This window comes from Bubalus bubalis, chromosome 17, assembly GCF_019923935.1.
Source record: "Bubalus bubalis isolate 160015118507 breed Murrah chromosome 17, NDDB_SH_1, whole genome shotgun sequence".
Classification (NCBI taxonomy): Eukaryota; Metazoa; Chordata; class Mammalia; order Artiodactyla; family Bovidae; genus Bubalus; species Bubalus bubalis.
Window position 1 is genome coordinate 10,128,423 of NC_059173.1, and position 14,574 is coordinate 10,142,996.

Sequence of the window (14,574 nt, forward strand, 5' to 3'; positions counted from 1 at the left end):
CAAGAGAGCAAACGTGGTTCATTAAACGGAAGTTGAATACCAGTTGCATGTAATGTAAACACTGAATTACTGGACTAACGTATATTAGGAAACGTGAGGAATAATTACCGAAATAATCAGCCAGAGTTGGTGAAAGAGATTGTGCTTGTGTGTGAGGGCATGGGACTGGTTTTTAGAGCAAACCTCCCAGAACTTTTTGACTCTTTAATTATATGCATGAATGACTATAGGAGCAAAAGACAGTAAACAGATCCTTTATGTAGAAGATGGAGTTTTGCACATGATTTTATTCATTGCTGATAGAATTGTGGCAAAGATTTAACTATAAGGGGAACTCAGCATTATTTTACTTCTCTATGCACCCTTAAGTCTTACTCTTTTAATAAGGCCTGTCTGTCAAATACCCTCAAAAGAAAAAGAGGGCAGGAGTTGATCACTTGGGTCTTATTATGCCCTGCTCTACTGCTCATATCCATGACCTGCCTGCTTTGTAGCCTGTAGAACAGAGGTCCCCAGCCTCTGGTGTCTAATGCCTGATGGTCTGAGGTGGAGCTGATGTTATAACAATAGAAATAAAGTGCACAGTAAGTGTAATGTGCTCAAATCATTCCCAAACCATTCCCCCCGCTCCCCAGTCCATGGAAAAATTGTCTTCCACAAAACCAGTCTCGGGTGCCAGAAATGTTGGGGAACACCGCTGTGGAATATTGTTCAGGAGCAGATTTTCAGGAGTATTGGCAAACCGCCCCTTTTTCCAGGTCTTACGCTGTGTCTCTGTGCAAGGGAGGCAGTTGTAACATGGATGGCGGTTGATAGCCAAGGACTTGTTCGTGTCAGTTTCTACACTTGCTGGTTTCAGGTTTAGTTTCAGAAATGCAGGTGCTGCGGCTCTCGACTCCAGTCTGAGCAGTGGCTTCCCCTCTGGGAGTCGATTTCTTCATCACCCGAAATATGGGGAATACGATGCCTGTCTTGAAGGCCTGCTGGTTAGTAGTAGCTGATTTTGTGCTTGGTGTGAGAGTAATGCTCTATATGCACTCTCATTTATTCCCCATAACAGTCATGAGGTAGGTGCTGTTTTCTACATTGAATCGATGGGGAACCTGAAGGTCAAGCAGATGACATAATTTGACTGAGTTTCCACAGCCGGTAGGAGGCCGAACTGGGATTCAGTTTCTTAATCTTTTACCGTTTAGCCAACTGTGCTTATGACTTGTCGGGATATTCCTCGTTACAGGAGGCTTATAAGAGATAATATAAAGGGGACATACCGGGCACATAGTAGGCCCTCCCTATATTTTGCTTAGTTCAGAAAGGATGTTTTTTCTCTCTTTTTAAAAAAATACTTACTTACTTATTTGGCTGAGCTGAGTCTTGGTTGGGCATGCAAACGCTTAGTTGTGGCATGTGGGCTCTAGTTCCCTGACCAGGGGTCGAACCCAGGGCCCCTGCATTGGGAGCGTGGAGTCTTAGCTACGGGACCACCAGGGAAGTCCCAGAAAGGATGTTTTCTATCTTGAGGTTTTTGCCTTAAGCCTTGCCTCTTTTTGGCCACAGTTTAACTGAGTGGCTGACTGGTTGGGTTAAAAGCAGTACATCTCAGCTGGGGGTGATTTTGTCCCCCAGGAGGGGTCTGACAATGTCTGGAAGCAGTTGGGGTCGCCTCAGCTGTGGTGGGAGGGTGGTATGCTGCTACCAGTGTCCAGTGGGTAGAGGCCAGGAGCATTGCCCAAGATCCTGCCGGGTGTAAAGGCAGCCCCCACAGTCAAGAATGATCAGGAGTGGAAGTTGGTCCCCAAAGTGGAGACTGAGAAGCCCTGGGTTGGAGGGAGCCTCTCTGAGCCCTGCACGGCCCTCCCCCAGCACGCCCTCCCTCTCCCTCCCCGCTGACGTTTTGTGGTCTGACTGGTGGCATTTTCTCTGTGGGCTTGGTCTTTGCAGGTTTCTGAGACACTAAAGCGTTTTGCAGGGAAGGTGACAACAGCCAGTGTGAAGGAACGGAGAGAAATCCTCAGTGAGCTGGGGAAATGTGTTGCCGGAAAAGGTATTTATTTTCACGTCACTGATTTCATTTCAGACTAAATCGGGCTCTCTGTTTAGAACCATGGCCGCCTTTTCCTCGCTTCCAGCAACTTCTGTCTTCACTGTCTATATTTGCTTGTTATAAATGTGCACTGAAACAGTTGGGTTGGTGGAAAGTTTATCCTTCTAGGTGCCAAAGCTTTTAACAGTTTTAACCATTTTGACTGGAAATAGTTGTAATAGATGCCAATAGTTTTTCTTAAGTAATTTATTAGATGCAAAAACTTTTTTTTTTTTTTTTTAATGATTGGAGGCACTGATTTTGCCAGCGTTTCATGAAAATCAGCAAGATCGTAACTAGTGATTGGGTAGTGAAGGATTCCAAGATCATCTAAGCTTGGGAGATGTCACCTTTTAATCCAGTGTTTCCTTGAACCTCTTTTTTGCTGAAAACCTCTTCAGTCTGGGCAGCACATTTTGGGAAATGCTGAGCACATGTAGTTATTCTGATTCTGTACCATAACTGAGGGCTCTTACGGCAAACTATGGGGGTGTGTATAAGACTAGTTTGCCTTCAACCAATAAATCTTCATTAGTTGGTTTTTTTATCTTTTAATTTTGTATTGGGGTATAGCCGATTAACAATGCTGTGATAGTTTTAGGTGAATATTAAAGGGACTCAGCCATCCATATATACGTGTCCATTCTCCCCAGAACTCCCCTCCGATTCAGGCCGCCACATAAAATTGAGCAGCATTCCCTGTGCTATAAAATCCTCGTTAGTTTTTGAGTTTCCTTTTGGTGTGTTTTTCCTATGCAGTGTTGGTTCTCAAAATGTGGTCCCCAGACCAGCAATATCGGCATCGCCTAAGAACTTGTTTGAGATACAGAATCTCAGCTCCACCCCCAGAGATGCAGATTCATGAACGCTCCGGGGGTAGAGCCCAGCACCTGTGTTTTAACAAGCTCCCCAGCTGATTCCCATGTTTGCTGCAGTTTGAGAACCGTGGTGGCATAGAGTTGGGTCTCTGATTCTGTCAGCTTTCACTTCTTGTTAGGAAAGAGCCTTTTTCCACTGTCTGACCCACACTCTCATTTGCTGCTGTGATCTATTGTCGCCTGGTTACATGCCCAAGCTTGTTAAAGTTGTGTGTAAATTAAGTAAATTGCTGTTCGTGAGCTTCTGAGAGATTCTGCTGTGTATCAGAGCTTTGGTGCATGAGTTTATGGCACCTTCAGAAGTCCTTCTGGTCATTTCTCAGCAGGGTTCTAGTTAAAGAAGGCTGCCACATGACAGACGCTGGCTGTCCACCCTAATCCTAGTGGTTGACTCCATGCTAAGTAACTGCTGAGTGCCACCCTTTCCCCCCAGTTTGTGGAGTAAGGAGTTCGACAAGTGTGAGTGAAGTTTATGAACTACTCAGGCCTTCCAGGGTGATTTTACTCCCCAGTCACCCTGAAATTCTGCAGTTCAGGGCGAATCATATTTGTAAAATGTTTGCTTGCCTTTGAGGTGCTGGTCGTTTGGGGGAAGCGAACTCCTCACACGAAATAGCTCTCAATTTCCTCATTTTCGGAGTCTGTGGAGCCGTTGTGTAGTGATAGTTATTCTGGCCTCTCCTTGTGTTAGGGTCCCAGGTCCCCAGGTGGGTTCATCCAAGGCAGGGCAGGGAGCTGGAAGGCCTCTTTAGAGCCGTCAAACCCTGAAGGTGGGTGCCCAGCCTGGCTCAGCCCCAGCCTGGCCTCACGGCCTCTGGTGCTCTGCTCAGTCCTGCCTCGCTGAACCTGGAGCCTGAGGCTAGCGAGGCAGGTTTGCTGGGCCTGGCCTTGCCAGTCACAGGCCCTCAGCGCAGTCGGAGGTGATGGGCTCTGTGTTCTGGCCACGGCTCTGCTGCCTCCAGACTGCGGGACCCGCCCGGTCCAGGTTCCTTCAGCTGTGAGCCTGCCTCCTTGCGTTGAGTGTGGAGATAGTAAGGCCGTGCTTCCCTCACAGGGTGAGAGTACGGAGGGAATGCGTACGTGTAGGAATAGTGCCTGGCTCTTAACAGCCCTGGTGTCTGTTAGCAGTTACTAACTGCTTTTCTCCTCTGCTGTGCTTAGTCGCTCAGTCGTGTCTGACTCTTTGCGACCCATTGGACTGTCGCCCCCCAGGCTCCTCTGTCCATGGGATTTTTCTGGGAAGAATACTGGAGTGAGTTGCCATTTCCTTCTCCAGGGGATCTTCCCAACCCAGGGATCAAACCCGCGTCTCCTGTGTCTTCTGCATTGCAGGCAGATTTTTTATCTGCTGAACCGTTGGGGAAGCTCTTAGCCACAACCTGTTCCTGGCCCCAGTCACTCTTTTCCTCAGTTACAGAGACATTCTCAAATCAGGTGGGCCAGTGCCAGGCTCAGGGTACTGGGGGAGCTGGGTCCGTGCTCCTCCTCCTCCATCAGCCCCCATCCCTCAGGGGCCTGGGCGAGCCCTTCATGAGCCTCCTGCCCGCTGGTCTGTCTGACACTCAGCTTCCATTTCCCCCATCAGACCCTCCTCCCTTCATCCTTGGGCTTCAGCCCGGTCTGCAGAGCCATCACAGGTTGGCTGTCCGTTATTGAGCACTGTTTCCACCAGCTTCTTTTTCTCTCGACTGGCCTGCTTAGTTTTCCGTGCCTTGGTTTTTTCTTCTTAGACCTCAGTCGCAGTACCCACCTTACAAGAACTGAGTTAGTGTGTCAAGTGCTTAGAGCAGGGCCTGTGCCTCGTGAGCTCCAATTCAGTGTTGGGTGTTGTTATTTCTGGGCCAATGCCCAGGAAGTGTCGATAGTGCTTATTGACTAACCTCTGTGTAATCTCTGGTTTTAGATCTGCCGGAGGGAGCTGTGAAAGGCCTCTGCAAACTCTTCTGCTTGACCCTGCATCGATACAGGCGAGTCCCAGCCAACAGCCCGGTGTCCAGAGCACTTTGTGCGGAGAGGTGGTAGAGGGCAGTGGTTAGAGCCCAGGCTTTGGAGCCAGACTGCCTGTGTCCTGGGCAAGTTAAGGAAGCTCTGTGTGCCTCAGTTTCCTCCTCTGTGGACTAGGGATCGTGCCTCTGTGGTGGTTTGTGTGAAGTTCTCGCTTGTTCTGTGCGCTCTCACTGGTGCGTGTGAAGGCACCAGGGCTCATCTGAGCCCTGTAGTAAGTGTTCTATAAATGTAGGTGGTGCCCGTACAGCCTTAAGGCTCCTTGCCCTTTGTTAGGTGCTTCCAGAACTCTGGGATGAGGTAGATTTATCCAGTTACTTCCAAATTGCCTCATCTGTGATGCGCTGAAATACAGTGCAATGTTGTTTTCCTGGAAAGACGGGGCTTGGCCGAAGCCCCCCGCCCACCCCTGCCCTGAGTCCACGTGTTCACCTTGGCCTTTGCCCCTCCCCCAGGGATGCAGCCTCACGCCGGGCCCTGCAGGCAGCCATCCAGCAGCTGGCTGAGGCCCAGCCTGAAGCCACTGCCAAGAACCTTCTGCACTCTTTGCAGTCCTCAGGCATCGGCTCCAAAGTGGGTGTCCCCAGGTAAGAGGGGAAGCTGGTGGCGCCTGAGGCTCCGGAGTCCTTCTCGGGGGGAGCCCGTGCAGACCAGCCGGGGTGGCCACGCCCACCCCTTTCCCCTGTGCAGCCCTGGGGGGCGCTGGTGGTCTGCCTTCTAGATGGAGAGAGATGGACAGAGAAGCCAGGATGTCAGGCCCAGCAGAGAGACCGCTTTCCTGGGGAACAGGGTTGGGAAACTAGGGGCAGCAAGGCCATTTTAAGGAGAAACCAAATGCTTCCTCCCCCAACCCATCCTCCCTGCCCTAAAGGTGGGAAACCATCCTTCAGATGTTATAGTTGTGAGTGCTGAGAGGCGGGGGCTCGGCACTCCTTGTCCTGAGTTGTTACAGGTGGTTTGTGGAGAACCAGTGTCTGGTTCCGTCCAGTCGCATGTAGGTCAGCAGAGAGTCCTATGTGCCAGGCAGGGCCGTATGGGAAGCCCTTGTCGTCAGGTGGAGGCTGCTGCTCTGACCTCTCCCCTCCGCTCCCCTCCCTTCCCAGTAAGAGCAGCGGCTCGGCCGCCTTGCTGGCCCTGTCCTGGACCGGCCTACTGGTGCGCATCGTCTTTCCCTCGAGAGCCAAGCGGCAAGGAGACATCTGGAACAAACTGGTAGGTCCCCTTTCTTTGGAGTCGGCTCCCTGCACAGAGTTGGGGTGTGTTTAAGCACCTTCTCTGGTCAGTGTTCTCCTCAGGGCCGGGTGACTGGGCGCTTTGAGTTACCCTGAGGTGTGTGACTTTGGTGGATGGGCATGAGGGCAGCATAACGTTCATCTACTCATCAGATATCTGTGAGCTTTCCTGGATCGGGTGTGGGCTAGACCCTGGGACCTGAAACACAGGGATGAGCAAGAGAGACGCGATCCCTGCCTTCATGACAGGCCAGAGTAGGGAAGACAGCCACAAAACGAGGAAACCAGAGAACAGTGTAAATCATTCTGTTTTTTCTGACTAAGCATTCCTTTCCTTGTGTTTGGATTTCAGTGCTGAACTGGCTAATGGAGTGGGATTCTTGCCATGTGCTTTGATCCTTGAATCTTTCCTCCCCAGTCTATGCCTTCTCCTTCCATTTTCCCTTCCTCGCCTTTCAGCATGTCTGCTAACCAGAGATGGCCCCACAGGCCAGGTTGGGAGGTTCTCTTGAATGTCTTGATATGCTTAGTGGAGGACAAGAGGAGAGGTGTCACAGTTTTAACAAACAGGAGTCTGAGGATCTTGGTGTGGATTTGATTCTTGGCCTTGAGATTTGGCCAAGTACTTCATTTAGTTTCTGAGTCCATTTCCCATTACTGCGAAAATGGGAACAAGTACCACCCACCCATTCACCTCAAAGAGTTGTCATGAAGATGGGCCCAGAAAAGGTGAAAGGGCTGTGGAAACTTAGGGAGGGCTGTGCAGGTGGACACGTGGCGTTAGCAGACCTTCAGCGCCGCTGCCGGACACAGCCAGCTTGTAAGACGCGTTGAGGCCTCAGCCCGGGAGCTTGTGCAGCACACACACTCCTGGGGATGACCGTAGATTGGCCATCAGCAGTTGACAGGAGGATAAGACACCCCGACTTCACAAGTAGTGGATACACTCCAGACCCCCCTTTGGAGTGTAGGTTCCATTGTTACCAAAAGGTCTTCTTAATAAGATGGTTATCTCACGGGCCCCTCATTGGTGCGTCTCCAATGACTTCTCATAACCATTACCCGAGGTAAGTCAGTGTGCTTGTGGGTTAGTGAGCTGGAGGGGTCGACCCTGTCATGTTGTATTTATGGGACAGGATGCATCAAGAGCTTTTCCTTTGTTCATTGCTGATGTTGACTTTACACACGGGTGGCAGTTCATTCAGTTGCTGAAGTATTTGTTGAGGGCCCCCGTGTGCCAGGGTGCGAAGCTGAGGCTGAAGCAGCGGACAAGGAAGACGACCTTACTTTCTCATAGCTTGCAGTCCTGGGGAGAGGCTGGACGCAAATAGGTCCACACCTGGGTGATAAGGTTTAGAGCCACACAGCAGAAAAGCAGGCCGGAGGATAGAGAGCGGGCCGATGCTGATGGTGGGAGGGAGGCCTCTGGAGGAGGTGCCGTTTGAGCAGAGACCTGAAGGGTGTGAAAGAAGAAGCCATGCCCAGATGAAGGGTTAGAGCATTCAGGAAGAAGGAACAACAGTACAGTTCTGAATGAGATGTCAGCAAGCTTAAAAAGCTATTTTAATAATTTTTTTTTTAAAGTTCAATATTCAGCAAGTGTCGAATGATAGACCAGTTTCCTTTCCACCCCTTCTCTACGCATCTTGGTCCCCCACCAGAACTAGTTCCTTGTGTAGGTAAAGATATTCCTTGTGTATATAATTAAGTCGATTTTTTTACGCAAATGATAGCATGCTGCTGCTGCTGCTGCTAAGTCGCTTCTGTCATGTCTGACTCTGTGCGACCCCAGAGACGGCAGCCCACCAGGCTCCCCCGTCCCTGGGATTCTCCAGGCAAGAACACTGGAGTGGGTTGCCATTTCCTTCTCCAATGCATGAAAGTGAAAAGTGAAAGTGAAATCGCTCAGTCGTGCCCGGCTCTTAGCGACCCCATGGACTGCAGCCTACCAGGCTCCTCTGTCCATGGCATAGATATAAACTTTTTGTCTCATCTTGTGTTTTTATCTTTAACCGGATGTAGAATTTGTTCTAGAGTATTGTATAAAGAGCTTCTCATTCTTTACGCCTGTTACTAATCCTTTGAGTGGATGTACCACGGTATCTAACCAGTCCCCTGTTGATGACCATGTACAGTGTTTACAGCCTCTCATCATAAAAAGCGTTGCCGTGAGTAACCTTGTGCATCTCCCACTTTGTACACATACAGATGGAACTCGGCTGACTTCTTACACTTGCCCTCGTTCTCAGGGTGGCAGTCCACACCAGTGACCTCAGGTGCTTGTGGCCCGTGCGGTCTCTGTGAGGCTTGTTAACTGAGCACCTGTTTGTGCTCCACTCTGGATTGGACAGTGAGCTCCCACAGGCAGGATCAGCCTGTCGGTCTTGACTTCTCTATCCACAGTGCCTAGCCTAATGCCTGCCGTTTCATCAGCGCTCACCGCCTGGGAATTAATGGGGAAATAGTCAAGGCAGATGAAGAAATACATGCAACAGAACGCTTACCCTTTTTCCACATGGCGCTTCCCTTGCTGTAATTATGTATTCATTTGTGTGTTTATTTGTTTAGTATCTCTTTCTCCCTCTGGATTGTGAGGTACATGAAAGCAAGGACCATATCTGTCTTATTCTCCTAGTGTTTTCATTGTCTGACTCATAGTCGGTGTTCAGCAGATACTTACGAAGTGCTTGAGTGAACAGATGTAATTCTGGGACAGGGACTGAGTTGGGGGTCGTGGGGGTGGAGGGAAGAGGGGCTGGCTGGAGTCGGGTGGGAGAGGCCTGGCGGAGATGGCCTCAGGTTCCAGCCGGCGGGCCTGGTGGAGGCCTTGGGCAGGCTGTGAGGGCCATGGGTCCCCTGCTTCCATCTCCGTCCGGACCCGAGCGCCCCGTCCCCTCAGGTGGAGGTGCAGTGCCTGCTCCTGCTGGAGGTGCTGGGCGGCTCCCACAAGCACGCCGTGGACAGTGCCGTGAAGAAGCTCACCAAGCTGTGGAGAGAGGTGACTGGAGGCCAGGGTGGGCGGCAGGCACTGCTTCCTGCGCACACCCCCACTGCCGTCTGATACCCCTGCCCTCCCCGTTCCTCCTCAGAACCCCGGGCTGGTGGAGCAGTACTTGTCAGCCATTCTCAGCCTGGAGCCCAACCAGAGCTACGCAGGCATGCTGGGGCTGCTGGTGCAGTTCTGCACGAGCCACAAGGAGATGGACGTGGCCAACCAGCACAAGGCAAGTGGGTGCTGGGCGGGGAGTGCGTTTTCCCCCAGTGGCCCCAGCCACTGGCCCCATCTGAAGTTGGCTGGTTTTCTCTCCCGAGACCCTGGCCTTTCGCAGTGATGTGTGAGGAGTGGGAACGTTTCCTCTCTGGTTCTCGCTGGGGGTGGGCCCTGCCGCAGTTACTGGGATGCTGATTTGCCTGTTCTAGCTGTCGCTGAGTCACTCACCCCTGAGCAGCTGCCTTATGCCAACCTCTGTGCCAGGTGTTGGGGGTGCAGCAGTGAGTGAGGGGGCCGTGATCCCTGCCCGGGTGGGGCTGAGTCTGAGGAGCCCACTGTTAGGCAGAGCGGCATCTTATCATCTCTGTGAAACACGCTACAAAAGGAACCACTCTGTGGCAGGGACCTGTCTCAGGCTGTGGGTCAGGCAACACGTCTCTAAGGAAGGAACTTAAAGGGTGAAGAGATGTTAAGAAGGCCAAGAGGCAAGGAAGGGCATTTGGGGCAGAGAGAGCAGTGTGTGGGCTGGAATGTGGGCGGTACGTGGCTGCCTGGGTGAGAAAGGAGCCTGCAGGCCTGTGAGCCACGCCAGGGGCCTGGACTTGATCCCAGGAGCCATGGAAAGCTGTGGAGGGCTTTTCGTTGGGCAATGGCATGGACACTGGCATTTCCATGCTTGACTCCGTGTCGTTTGGGGCCCTGATTGGTACTGTTCAGAAGTGCTCGCACAAGAGGGACCTCAGAGCACCAGGGTCCGACAGGTCTCTCTTCCCCAGAGTGCCCTGCTGGACTTTTACGTGAAGAACATCCTGATGAGCAAAGTGAAGCCTCAGAAGTATCTGTTGGTGAGTGAGCGGTGGCCCTTCCTCGTCCGTCCAGCTGAATGCCCTTTTAAATTCTGTGATTCGGAGCCATGCTTTATTCTCAGTCTGTTCCCACAAGGGCCAGGTGCCTGACCCCTTTCTCTTGGCAGGATAACTGCGCCCCTTTGCTCCGGTACGTGTCCCACTCGGAGTTTAAGGATCTGGTCCTGCCCACCATACAGAAGTCCTTACTGAGGAGTCCAGAGAATGTCATTGAAAGTAGGTTGCTGCCAGCCAGGACAGTGGGAGGGAGATGACATCACCCAGTGAGCCAGATCGCAGCTGCTTGGCAACAGGCAGTGTTTATGGGGGGTGTGGGGGGAGTCTGTATTCACTGTGTACCTCGTTGGGCCCCTCGAGAGGGAGATTTAGCAACCCTTTCGAGAGTATGTGGAAAGTAATGGGCCCTCTTGTTGAAAGAGTACGCAAAGTGTATCTGTTGAAAATGCTGCATCCATACATTTTTAGAGGTCTGAGAACCTTCTGGAAACCAGGTTAAGAACCTCTGCTCTAGACAGGTTGACCTTGGTGCTAGTGGTATTTGAAACCCTAGGATGTGAGAGTTGAGTTTCTGTCCCTTTTTATCTTGGTAAGAGGTATAGGTGGAGTGTTGGGGGCACAGATTTTGCTGTAGGGATGGGGCAGTGTACAGCTTTACAGCAGAGCTGAGGGACAAAGGTGTGACCATATAGAGGTGAAAAGTGGTTGTGTTCCATGTGGCTAGATAGCGGGCCTGAGCATTGGCTGGGGAGCTGGGCAGAAACAGGCAACTTCCCTCTGAGGTCAGCATGGTGTGTGCTTTCTGTCCCCCTCAGCTATCTCCAGTCTGCTGGCATCCGTGACTCTGGATCTCAGCCAGTATGCCCTGGACATTGGGAAAGGACTGGCTGGTGAGTGTCCCGACCCCTCTTCCGCCCCTAGAATGACACCTTGGGTTTTTGGTTGCACTTATCCCAGTTGTAGAAGAAGGGGCAAGAGACAGCCCTGCTTAGAAATAAACTACAGGCGCGGAGTTTCTTTTCTGAGATCCTTGATCATGAGAACGCAGAGCCAGGATGGATGAGTTGGGAGCCAGGAAGACAGACGAGAGCGTGGCTACTCAGCTCTGAGTAGCGGCTCTCTGTGTCCAGGTCAGCTGAAGTCCAACAGCCCTCGCTTGATGGATGAAGCCGTGCTGGCGCTGCGGAACCTGGCCCGCCAGTGTAGTGACTCCTCGGCGATGGAAGCCCTGGCCAGGCACCTGTTCGCTATCCTCGGAGGTGGGCTCGCCTTTCCGGGCATGGGGATGGCTGAGGTGCGGGCTCTGGCACTCCCTGGGCGCTGGGGCCTGCTGGGAGCTCAGTGCTCTGAGTCTTCTTGTGTCAGGAATGTGAATAGAAGCACAGGCAGAATGGTGTGGATGAGGGTGAGCTCAGATTTAAGTATAGATGTTTTTGTGCACATGGTTAAAAAATAAAGAAAAATACACCAAAATATAAGTAATATTCTTAGATGGGTGATTTTTAGATTTTTTAAAAAATTTTTTCTGTTCGTCACATTTTCTGCAAGAACATATTTACTTCTTTGCTGCTGCTGCTGCTAAGCCGCTTCAGTTGTGTCTGACTCTGTGCGACCCCATAGACAGCAGCCCACCAGGCTTCCCCGTCCCTGGGATTCTCCAGGCAAGAACACTGAAGTGGGTTGCCATTTCCTTCTCCAATGCATGAAAGTGAAAAGTGAAAGTGAAGTCGCTCATTCTTGCCCGACTCTTAGTGACCCCATGGACTGCAGCCTACCAGGCTCCTCCGTCCATGGGATTTTCTAGGCAAGAGTACTAGAGTAGGTTGCCATTGCCTTCTCCATTTACTTCTTTAGTCAGAAAAAAAAAAAACCCCAATTAGTGTGGTTTTAAACCCAACTTCATGATAAAGAGGCTCTACTTTTAGAATCAGAAACTATCTTTCTCTCTCTCTTTTTTTCCTTTTTTGGCCGCACCACTTGGCCTGTGGGATCTAGTTCCCCACCCAGGGATGGAAGTCAGGCCCCCGGCACTGGGAGCACGGCATCTTAACCACTGGACCACCAGTGAAGTCCTCCAGTGTGTCTTGATGTCACACACATGACTACTTTGTTCACCCCCTTGGGAAAGGTGGCAGATGTGAATTCTGAATCTTTGCTCTCTCTCCTTTCAGGCTCGGAGGGGAAGCTAACTATTGTAGCCCAGAAGATGAGCGTTCTCTCAGGTATAGAATTTCTCTTCGGGTGTCAGGAAGTGTGGTTGTAGATGAGGGTCACCCCGACAGGCAGGTGCAGCGAATCTGTTGGATCCTGTCTTGGACGTCCCAGCCTGGCTTCTGTAAAAGGCAGGACGTCTGATGGGAGATTGAGGGAGGGTCAGTGATGGCCAGAGGAGAGGCGTGGCCGCTTGGGAGGGGGCAGCAATAGGAAGATGGTGCGTTGGCAATTCTGTGCTGACCAGGGGCTGAGCAGGGAACCCCCGTCTTCCAGGGATCGGGAGTGTCAGTCATCACGTGGTGTCTGGGCCTTCTAGTCAAGTCCTGAGCGGGACCGTAGCTGAGCTCTTCATCCCGTTCCTCCAGCAAGAAGGTAATTCTGGGCAGCATGGTGAGGCTGCAGCTGGGCCCCGTGTTTGAGCCCGGTTTTCGTGGTTGGAGCCTGCGGTGACCCCTTTTGAAGGCCCTGCTTCACCTCCCCGAAGCCTCACAGCTTCCTCTCCCTTTACCTGGCTTGCTTTTGCATGCGGCTCGCGGTGATGTGACGTGGGTGTAAGATGTCTGGCTGACCGGCTCCAACTTCTCCCCCTAGTTCACGAAGGCACCTTGGTGCACGCTGTCTCTGTCTTGGCTCTCTGGTGTCACCGCTTCACCACGGAAGTACCCAAGAAGCTCACCGAATGGTTCAAGAAAGCCTTCAGCCTTAAAACCTCCACCTCTGCCGTGAGGCACGCCTACCTGCAGTGCATGTTGGTCTGCTTTCGAGGTGAGAGGCTCCCCGCAGAGGAGACACAGTACAGTCTTCAGGGCGTTGACGTCGCTCTGGGCCTGCCCTTTCGGTCCAGCCTTTTTTATATCGTTTTCTCCTGAGTCCATGGGAGCATCCAGCTTAGTCATCCACAAAGCCTAGAATCAGAGCCCCATTTGATTTTGACTTCTCCCCCTTATCAGACCTTCAGAGTACAAAGTTTATTCAGAGAGGACCCATAGCTAGAACCTGTCACTCTGTTTTCTGAAATCATGAAAATATGATTCTGATAAGACTGATGTATGAGGTGTAAATTTATAATCTGTACCCTGGACCTGTGAGAAACTAGCCCTGCCGTTGCGTCAGGGCTGACAAACGTGTCATCTGGGCACCTGCCTCCTTTCCACGTGCAGTGAGGGGACACAGCAAATCTGGGTGGGAGCTTGATCCCTAAGGAGAGAATCTCCAGCGCTGATTTCCACTTCTCAGATGGGCTCGTGTTTCACTTACGGTTTAAATGGATGACGATTTTGTCTAGAGAAATGCTTGGAAGATTCCAAAGCGCCCTCTAGAAAGGCGACCCCCTTCTGTTCTGTGTCCGAGCTTTGCAGCCAAAGTCTGTATCACTTTGCAGTTTTGCTGCACTGATCAAAGTTGACTTTATTTATTTATTTATTTTTTCAATTAGCAATAATCGCGCCTCGGATAAACCTCATTGGCTACGATACTGCCACTGCGGAAAGCTCAAAGTTGACTTTAGACTGAGTTCTAAGTAGCCAAGTCTTGGTTTAACCTTGTCTCTAGCTGGTGCTAGTTCTAATTCTACTCCAGACTTTAAAAGCAAACATAAAATAAACCTTTAAAATCTACATTTCTTGGATTCAAAAGCATGGCATTGTCCAAATGAAATGCTTTTTTGTGTGTGAAATATTCTGATATACCACTTTGGTAATTTATGAGTTTAGTTACAGGTTTTAGTAGGTTTTTACCTTTTTTTTAAAAAAAACAGACTTTAGTTCATAGGTCAGCAGATTGGTTCTGGTTGGGGGGTTTGGGTCTGGAGGTTGTCTGGTATGGGGGAAGTGCCCCAGAAAGAAATTGGTGGACCTGAGGTTTTGCCCTGGTTCTCTTCCCCCAACCAGCTGTGTGGCAATGGGCAACTCACTTCACCCCTCTGTTTCTTTATTCATCAAATGAATAGCCAGACTCTTGGGTTAGTAAGGACCCTTCTAGCTCTATCCGTAAGGTTGTCGAGTTTGATTTAAGCCCTAGATTCTATTCCACTCCTTGGAGGTATTTGAAAGGTGATCATTAGCCGGTTCAGACAGGGGTGAATGTCCTT

General features: G+C 51.0%; 1 protein-coding gene and 1 pseudogene across 2 annotated transcripts in view; one reads left to right on the forward strand and one right to left on the reverse strand.

Annotated features, from left to right (window-relative positions):
* Positions 1 to 14,574, forward strand: part of GCN1 (GCN1 activator of EIF2AK4) — a 55,089-nt gene that overhangs the window by 3,030 nt on the left and 37,485 nt on the right. For both annotated transcript variants that reach the window (XM_006052972.4, XR_327075.4), the window contains exons 2-14: positions 1,942 to 2,044; positions 4,865 to 4,928; positions 5,421 to 5,552; positions 6,069 to 6,177; positions 9,097 to 9,195; positions 9,287 to 9,421; positions 10,185 to 10,253; positions 10,382 to 10,490; positions 11,087 to 11,161; positions 11,402 to 11,530; positions 12,443 to 12,493; positions 12,759 to 12,857; positions 13,077 to 13,250. In XM_006052972.4, the coding sequence (XP_006053034.2) occupies positions 1,942 to 2,044; positions 4,865 to 4,928; positions 5,421 to 5,552; positions 6,069 to 6,177; positions 9,097 to 9,195; positions 9,287 to 9,421; positions 10,185 to 10,253; positions 10,382 to 10,490; positions 11,087 to 11,161; positions 11,402 to 11,530; positions 12,443 to 12,493; positions 12,759 to 12,857; positions 13,077 to 13,250 (1,348 nt within the window). The remainder of the gene's footprint in view (positions 1 to 1,941; positions 2,045 to 4,864; positions 4,929 to 5,420; positions 5,553 to 6,068; positions 6,178 to 9,096; positions 9,196 to 9,286; positions 9,422 to 10,184; positions 10,254 to 10,381; positions 10,491 to 11,086; positions 11,162 to 11,401; positions 11,531 to 12,442; positions 12,494 to 12,758; positions 12,858 to 13,076; positions 13,251 to 14,574) is intronic.
* On the reverse strand, positions 13,894 to 13,977 carry LOC112580030 (annotated as a pseudogene).